General features: G+C 44.0%; 1 protein-coding gene across 3 annotated transcripts in view; it reads right to left on the bottom strand.

The window, feature by feature from the left end:
• Positions 1-259: 259 nt before the first annotated feature.
• The window catches only part of LOC140425208 (uncharacterized), a 57,284-nt gene continuing 48,524 nt past the window's right edge, over positions 260-9,019 (bottom strand). For 2 of the 3 annotated variants that reach the window (XM_072509236.1, XM_072509238.1), the window contains exons 6-7: positions 3,412-3,493; positions 260-2,780 (exon numbers count right to left, since the gene is read on the bottom strand). In XM_072509236.1, coding sequence (XP_072365337.1) covers positions 1,879-2,780; positions 3,412-3,493 — 984 coding nt within the window. In that variant the 3' untranslated portion in view covers positions 260-1,878. The remainder of the gene's footprint in view (positions 2,781-3,411; positions 3,494-9,019) is intronic. The other variant, XM_072509237.1, reaches the window with a different exon arrangement.

The raw sequence follows: 9,019 nt of genomic DNA, 5'->3' as shown, positions 1-9,019 counted from the left end.
GAAAAATGCTGTGGGCTGAATTCTCTGCCAGCGTGATTCTCCGTTTTGCCGGCAGTCCAGATGGCGTGGGCTGCCCCACAATAGGAAACCCCATTAACCAGCCGGCGAAATGGAGCATCCTGCCGGCGGGGTAAAACAGAAATGAGGCGCAGTGGGGCGGAGAATACAGCCCTGTGTTTCTCCTCAAGGTCACGGACTTGAAATTACCCATAATTTGGACCATCTCTATTTATACACATTTTTGTATGAACAAGCACTGTAAAATTCAGAATTTGTCACTTTATTCTGATTTGCTAAATATCAGTTTGTACATATAAAGATATTAAAAGATAAATAAGCAAAAACTACTTGCATACAATTGTAGACGAATACCTACAAATCATTTATTATTACCAGTAATTCACTGAGTGTAAAGGGTTTTCATACTGCTTTAATCTACTCTAGAAAAGAAAAAGGTTCTTCCTTCTGACTGCATAGGTCTAAAATCCATGCCCAAGCAATAATTAAAGTCGCAATAATTAATATTTAAATTATATGTGCTTCAAATTCACAATTATAAAAGACTCAAACAAAAATACAGCAAAGATTGTAGGAATGGATGATTATTAGGTTTTGATAGATATAAAGGAATCCTCCACTTGTGGGGATAACTACACAATCCAGTATTCCTAGGAAGCATCAAAATATGGAATCACTCCTAATGTGCATATTTATAAATGAAATTTAAAAGAAAACATCGTTGTAAAATGTTATGCAAATTCTTATTGGAATAATTACAGCAGGTATTGTACACAGTTTAAGAATAAAAATGTTCTGTGCATTTATACGCTTGAATTCTTTTAAATAAAATAGTATACAGAATATAAATTTTTCCTGTTCTGATGAAATAATCCATCCTATGGGTCATTCAAGAGAAGTTTTGACTTCAAGTTAATAAAAGGTGAAACTGCTTCTGTTTACAGTGAAAACTCAGTATCTTGCAATTATCGTTCCAGGTTTCAGCAGCATCCGACATTCCTTGATCATCAATGTATTCTTTTTTCCTCCAGTTACTGGTACAAATGAAACATGTATCAGGCTGCACACCTTATCCTGGTCAGCATATATTTCTATTAAGGAAATACCCATACGTGTGTTTATTCTGACTTTTCCAATTCGAAGTTTGTGGAACTCGCTGCCATATCATGCAGTGGAATCGGAGTCATTAAATGTTTTTAAGAAAGAGATAGATATATTTTTGATAAAAAACAGGTTAAAGCGATTTAGGCAACATGACGAGATCAGCCATGATCTGATTGAATGGTGGAGTAGGCTCGAAGGGATGAATTGCCTATTTCGGCTCCTAATTCCTATGTTCCTATGTTGATATATTTGTGAATTTTGGACTGGGTAACGTGAAGGACAGATGGAAAAAAAGGGCGGCAAGTAATAATTCATCCAATAAATTACAGCGTTAGAATCATAGAATTTACAGTGCAGAAGGAGGCCATTCGGCCCATTGAGTCTGCACCAGCTCTTGGAAAGAGCACCCTACCCAAGTCCACACCTCCACCCCATCCCCCTAACCCAGTAACCCCACCCAACACTAAGGGCAATTTTGGACACTAAGGGCAATTTAGCATGGCCAATCCAACTAACCTGCACACCTTTGGACTGTGGGAGGAAACCGGAGCACCCGGAGGAAACCCACGCACACACGGGGAGAACGTGTAGCCTCCAGTGGTGTGGAGTGCTAAATCCCTACTATTGCTGATAATTATAGCACATCTACTGAGAATTAAAACAAATTCAGAAATCTCAAATGTGTTGCCTCAGTATATTGTTCAATGAAGTATCATTGCAACGAATCGATCCAACCACATTTAATGTCAGTCAGATTTACACATTCATAAGTTCAATGGGCGGTGGTCTTAATGGGATCCTTCCTAGTGTGAACTTCTTTGCTTCAAATTCTTGTAGGTCATCTGCTGAGAGCTCTGTCCGGGGCGTGTACAACTTATCATATCCACTGACTGAATTATTACTTCCAGCAATATTTTGGGGCTGAGATACCGATACTGCAGAGCTCCCAAAAGCATTTGGTGTTGTTGGTACATTGCCCCCAAAAGCATTTGGTGTTGTTGGTACATTGCCCCCAAAAGCATTTGGTGTTGTTGTTACGTTGCCCCCAAAAGCATTTGGTGTTGTTGTTACATTGGCCCCAAAAGCATTTGGTGTTGTTGTTACATTGGCCCCAAAAGCATTTGGTGTTGCTGTTACATTGGCCCCAAAAGCATTTGGTGTTGCTGTTACATTGGCCCCAAAAGCATTTGGTGTTGTTGTTACATTGGCCCCAAAAGCATTTGGTGTTGTTGTTACATTGCCCCCAAAAGCATTTGTTGTTGTTGTTACATTGCCCCCAAAAGCATTTGCTGTTGTTGTTACATTGCCCCCAAAAGCATTTGCTGTTGTTGTTACAGTGCTTCCAAATACTGAGGATGTCGGTGCACAGACAGATGCAGAACTCCCAAACCCGGGAGAAGCTGTCGTTGAGTTGCTTCCAAATGGAGCAGAACTTCCAAACAAAGAGGGACCAGGAGTAGAACTGGTTGCAGAAATACCAAACGCACCAGAGGCTGAAGCTGATGTCGAAGTGGGAACTGTAAATGTCGATGCGTTTCCAAATGTTGAACTGGCAGGTGCTGAGGAGCCTCCAAACCCTGATGTTGTTGTGGTATTGCCTAATCCAGCACTGGGTTTGAAACTAAATGTGTCGCTGTTTACAGAGTTAGAGGCAAAACCTTTGGAAAGAAACAAATCCAAATAAGATATATTATTTCAGTAAACCACCAGGGCAGTAGATCTCACAAATCAGATACAAGTGCACAATCACTTTATTTAAAACTTATTCATTAAGTGAAAGATTAGGGTGTTCCAGAATAAAAATTCCAGAAGTTTTGTTGACTTCAACAATACTTGCTGCAATTCACACAATTAGTCTAAAATCTTCCCTTTTCTTAAAAAAGTAAGAACCAATTAGAGATGGTGAATTTCAGTACAACACTAAAATGAGTAATCTAATCTACAATTGCAATGATAAAAGATGTAAATTTTTCCAATTAAGGAACAATTTAATGTGGCCAATCCACCTAACCTGCCCATCTTTACTGCAAAAGTTTTTGTTGCATTCCTTAAAGGTTAACTGTGAATTGTATTTTCTTAGTACAATAGACCGCTTAAAAACCTTATCTAGTTAAAGCAAAACAATTAATGAAGCATTAGCTTGGTGACCAGAGACATACATCAATTTTCTGGCTTTTTATCCAGGTGACACAGAAAGTAAATTAACACCATACTTTTTCAGCAATTAAAACAGAGGGATTTCCAGTCTAGAAAAGTGCTTTCCTGTAGGAACTGCACATTAACACTCACCTGATGAGCCAAAGATTGAAGTTTGCATCTTACCAAATTTTGTTTCAGGTTTCTGTTGATTAGGCTTCCTCAACTCAGCACTCTGGAGAAGCAGAGAAAGAAAACACTAGATATATTTTAGAAGTTCTTAAAATAGAAGAAACCATGACAGACTCCACTTGTGCTGTGGTGGGGAACCGCTGGCAGCAGCTCAATTATTTTACCGAGGCAGCACAGTACAGGCAGTTGTTCATTATTAAAGAATAGATATAAAAATTAGCATACAGGTTAGTAATAAGCCAACAAACACATGGGTAATCAATTGACTGCTTGATTATCCAGCTTCTATTAATGATGTTTGGATAAAAAATTAACATGAAATGACTGTGGGGCAGCACATGACACAGTGGGTTAAATTCCAGCTTTGGGTAACTGTGTGGAGTTTGCACGTTCTTCCTGTGTCTGTGCGAATTTCCTCTGGGTGCTCGGTTTCCTCCCACTGTCCAAAGATGCGCAAGTTAGGTGGATTGGCCATGATAAATTGCCTTTAAGGTCCAGGGATGTGAAGGATAGGTGGGGTTATGGGCTTAAGTAGAATGGTCTTTCAGGGGGGTGGTGCAGCCTCAATGGGCTGAATGGCCTCCTCCTGCACTGTTGGGTTTCTATGGTCCTATGGACTTTGCAGATCCAACTCAGCTTCAGTGATTCAGGAGCCTGAACAATAAGTTTCTCAACTCAGTACAAGTCAAAAAACCATGGAAGGCCATACAGTGATGCATGTGGGAGTCGAAAGATTCACACTATAGTAGTTTGAGAAACCTCTTCTAAAGGTGGGAATACAGCAGTGTCCTGTAGTACAGTTTAACTCTGCATTTGGTCCATGCAATATCAGACCCAGGAGCAGTCAGTGTGTGAGAAAAGCAAAAAAAATGTTCAATTATCAAATAGTGAGTGTTTACGACGAACATACAAAATAGTATTGGCTCCTCAAGCCTTCTCCACCATTCAATAAGATCATGGCTGATCTGCTTGTGTTTGGTGGAGGAAGCAAAGAGGCAGGCATTGGAGGAGCCCTTGGGCTGAGGGAGGGGCTGAATAGTATCAGGGGTATGAAGTCAGGGAAGGCCCCAGGGCTGGACAGGTACCCGGCAGAATTTTATAAGGGATTTGCGAGGGACGTGTACCACATCTGTCGGGGGCGTTTAATGGAATGCTGGAGAAGAGGGAGCTGCCGGAGACGATGGCGCAGGCAGTTATCACGTTAATCCTGAAAACGGGGAAGGATCCGGTGGAATGTGAGGCGTATAGACCCATAACACTATTGAACACAGATGTGAAAGTATTGGCTAAGTTGTTGGCAGGGAGGATGGAGGATTGTGGCCCGGGGGGGCAGAAGGTCAAACTGGCTTTGTGAAGGACAGGCAGCTCGCGAGTAATATGAAACGACTGTTGAACATGGTGATGAATCCTTCGGGGGCTTTGGTACCGGAGGTGGTGGTGTCCATGGACGCGGAGAAGGCATTTGATCGGGTGGAGTGGCGGTACATGTTTGTGGCACCAAAGGCAAATGCAAGAACGAATAATATGAGTTTGCAAAGCTTTGACTTACACATGGGTACGAGGCAGGGACGCCCGCTGTCATCGTTGCTGTTTGCGATGGTTCTTTGGGTGTCGGCGGAGTGACAGGGAATTATGAGGGGACAGAGGGAACATCGGGTGTCGCTCGATGCCGATGACCTGTTGCTGTATGTTTCGGATCCGCTGGAGAGTATGGGAAGGATTATGGGTCTGTTGGGGAGGTTTGGAGGGTTCTCGGGGTACAAACTGAATGGAGGTCAAAGTGAGGTTTTTCCGGTGAATGAGCTTGGACAACAGGCTAATTTAGGGGGGAATGCCAGTTATGGTAGCGAGGGATAGATTTAGGTATTTAGGGATTCAGATTGCGAGGGAATGGAAAGGGCTCCAAAAGTGGAACATTAACGAAGCTGGTGGCGGAAGCCAGGGGGAGCTCAGGAGGTGGGATACACTGCAGTTGACGTTGGCAGGGTGGGTCCAAGTGGTGAAAATTAATATTCTGCCAAGGTTCTTGTTTATTTTTCTGGCTCTCCAGATCTTTATACCAAAGGCCTTTTTTCAGAAATTGTACACAATCATTTTGGACTTTGTATGTGCGGAGAAGGTGCCAAGGGTGGGGAGGACCCTGCTACAGAGGCAGAGACAACAGGGGGGGCCGAATCTGCTTCATTATTATTGGGCGGCAAATGTGAATAAGGTTCGGCGATGGTGGGAAGGAGAAGGGGTAGAGTGGGTTAGGATGGAGGAGGAATCTTGTAAGGGGTCCAGTTTGAGCGCTATGGTGACGGCAGCATTGCCAATGGCTCCGAGTAGGTATTCAGGGAGCCCGGTGGTGTAATCCACGGTGAAGATATGGAATCAGTTGAGGAAGCATTTTAGGGTGGAAGGGATGTCGGTGTTAACGCCGCTGTGCGAGAATCATGGGTTTGAGCCGGGGGGTGGATAGTGTATACAGGAGGTGGAGGGAAGTGGGGCTGGTCAAGTGGAGGAATCTGTATTTGGAGGAAGCGTTCGCCAGTCTGGAGAAGCTAAGGGAGAGGGTAGAGCTGCCGAGGGGGAGTGAGTTCAGGTATCTGCAGGTTAGGAACTTTGCACAAAAGGTCAGATGGGGATACCCTAGATTGCCAGGATGCACCCTGCTGGAGGGACTGCTGCATCCGGATGTGGAAGGGGAGGGAGGAATTGGGATTACATACAAGTGACTGGGGGAGCAGGGAGGTGAGTGGGTAGTGAAGATCAAGGAGAAATGGGAAGGGGAGTTGGGAGGAGAAATGAATTGGGGAGTACGGAGTGAGGCACTGCGTAGGGCAAACGGGACCTCCTCTTGTGCAAGGATGAGCCTGATATGGTTTAAGGTGGTGCACAGGGTGCATATTACTCGGGTGAGGTTGAGTGGGTTCTTCCAGGGGGTAGCAGATGAGTGTGAGAGGTGTGGGCAGGGACCATCGAATCATGCGCATAGGTTTTGGGGTTGAGGAAAATTGGGAAGATTCTGGGCGGGAGTGTTTGCGGTTTTAGCCAGGATAGTGGGGGAGGAGGTGGTGGACCCACAAGACCAGAAGACATAGGAGCAGAATTAGGCCACTCGGCCCATCGAGTCTGCTCTGCCATTCAATCATGGCTGATATTTTTCTCATCCCCAGTCTCCTGCCTTCTCCCCATAACCCCTGATCCCCTTATTAATCAAGAACCTATCTATCTCTGTCTTGAACACAATCAGTGATTTGTCTTCCACAGCCTTCAGCGGCAAAGAGTTCCACAGATTCACCCCCCTCTGGCTGAAGAAATCCCTCCTCATCTCTGTTTTGAAGGATCGTCCCTTTAGTCTGAGGTTGTGTCCTCTGCTTCTAGTTTTTCCTACAAGTGGAAACATCCTCTCCACGTCCACTCTATCCAGGCCACGCAGTATCCTGTAAGTTTCAATAAGATCCCCCCTCATCCTTCTAAACTCCAACGAATACAGACCCAGAGTTCTCAACCGTTCCTCATACGACAAGTTCTTCATTCCAGGATCATCCTTGTGAACCTCCTCTGGACCCTTTCCAAGGCCAGCACATCCTTCCTTAGATACGGGGCCCAAAACTGCTCACAATACTCCAAATGGGGTCTGACCAGAGCCTTATGTAGCCTCAGAAATACACCCTTGATCTTGTATTCTAGCCCTCTCGACATGAATGCTAACATTGCATTTGCCTTCCTAACTGCCGACTGAACCTGCACGTTAACCTTAAGAGAATCATGAACAAGGACTCGGAAGTCTCTTTGTTTCTGATTTCCTAAGCATTTCCCCATTTAGAAAATAGTCTATGCCTCCATTTCTCCTTCCAAAGTGCATAACCTCAGACTTTTCCACATTGTATTCCATCTGCCACTTCTTTGCCCACTCTCCTAGTCTATCCAAGTCCTTCTGCAGCCCACCTGCTTCCTCAATACCAACTGTCCCTCTACAGATCTTTATATCATCTGCAAACTTAGCAGCAGTGCCGTTGGTTCCTTTTTCCAGATCATTAATGTATATTGTGAAATGTTGTGATCCCAGCACAGACCCCTGAGGCACACCAGTAGTCACCGGCTGCCATCCTGAAGAAGACCCCTTTATCCCCACTCTCTGCCTTCTGCCAGTTAGCCAACCCTCTATCCATGCCAGGATCCTACCCTTTGGTAGCGATACTTGAGAGCAGCCAGAACTCATGGAAAGGAGGGGGGCCAATGTCGTGGCCTTCGCCTTTCTGATTGCACGGATTTTGCGCATTTTGCTGGAGTGGCGGTCGGCATCACCACCGGGGGTAGCGGCTTGGTTGGGTGACCTGTACGACTTCCTGCGATTGGAGAAGATAAAATGTGAGTTAAGGGGCTCTGCAGAGGGGTTTGAGAAAAGACGTGTTTGTGACTGTATTTGAGGGGCTGTTCGTCACGGGGGGGTGTGAAAAAGAGGAAAATATTTGTATAGACTTTATAGTTGATTGCTGAGAAGTATGTTTCCCGGGGTGTTTATTTGTTGCAGCCTGTTTTGATACATGGTTGTAATAAAATACATTTTTTTTAAAATGTTCAATGACCCCGCCTCCAGACGCAGGGAATTCAAGTCACATAACCCTCAGAAAGAAATTCTCCTTATCTCAGTCCTAGAAGGGTGACCCTCAATTTTAAAACAATCCTCAGAGTTCTGGACTCACCCACAAGAGGAAACATCCTTTTCATGTCCACCTTGTCAAGACCATTCAGGATCTTATATACTTCAATCAAGTTTCCCCTCATTCATCTACACTCCAGTGGAACAAGCCCAGCCTGTCCAACCTCTCCCCGTAAGACAGCCTCTCATTCCAGATATCAATCTAGTAAACCTCCTCTAAAACGGCACCATTGCATTTACATCTTTCTTTAAATAAGGAAACCAAAACTGCACACAATATTCGAGATGTGGTCTCACTAATGCCCTGTATAACTGGAGCATAACACCCGTACTTTTATGTTCAATTCCTCTCATAATAACTAACATTCCAGATTAGGTGCTGCATCTGCTTACTAGCTTTTTGTGACTCATGCACTAGAACATCTAGGTCCCACTGCAATTTGCAATTCTGCAGTTATTCTCCAGTTAAGTAATACTTTTTATTCTTCCTGCCAAAGTGAACAACTTCACATTTTCCAACATTATACTCCATCTGTTAAATTTTTGCCTGGGCACTCAATCCAACTATATCCATCTGCAAACTCTTTTGTCTTCTTCAGAAGATACTTTCCTACCTTGGTGTTGTCTGTCAATTTAGCTACCATGCCTTCACTCACCTCATCTAAGTCATTGATGCAAATTGTAAAAGGTTGGGGTCCCAGCACAGACCCATGTGGGACTCCACTTGTCACATCCTGCCAATCAGACAAGGACCCATTTATGCATACTCATTTTCAGTCAGCTAGCCAATCTTTCATCTGAGCTAATATGTTATCCCTACACCATGAGCTCCTACTTTGTGCAATAAACTTTGATGTGGCACCTTATCAAATACGTTCTGGAAATCCAAGCACAATATGTTTATAGGCTCTCCTTTATCCA

The sequence above is a fragment of the Scyliorhinus torazame genome, chromosome 6, assembly GCF_047496885.1.
Source record: "Scyliorhinus torazame isolate Kashiwa2021f chromosome 6, sScyTor2.1, whole genome shotgun sequence".
NCBI lineage: Eukaryota > Metazoa > Chordata > Chondrichthyes > Carcharhiniformes > Scyliorhinidae > Scyliorhinus > Scyliorhinus torazame.
Note: the sequence above shows the minus strand (reverse complement) of the source record. Positions and strands in the feature narration are given on the sequence as shown.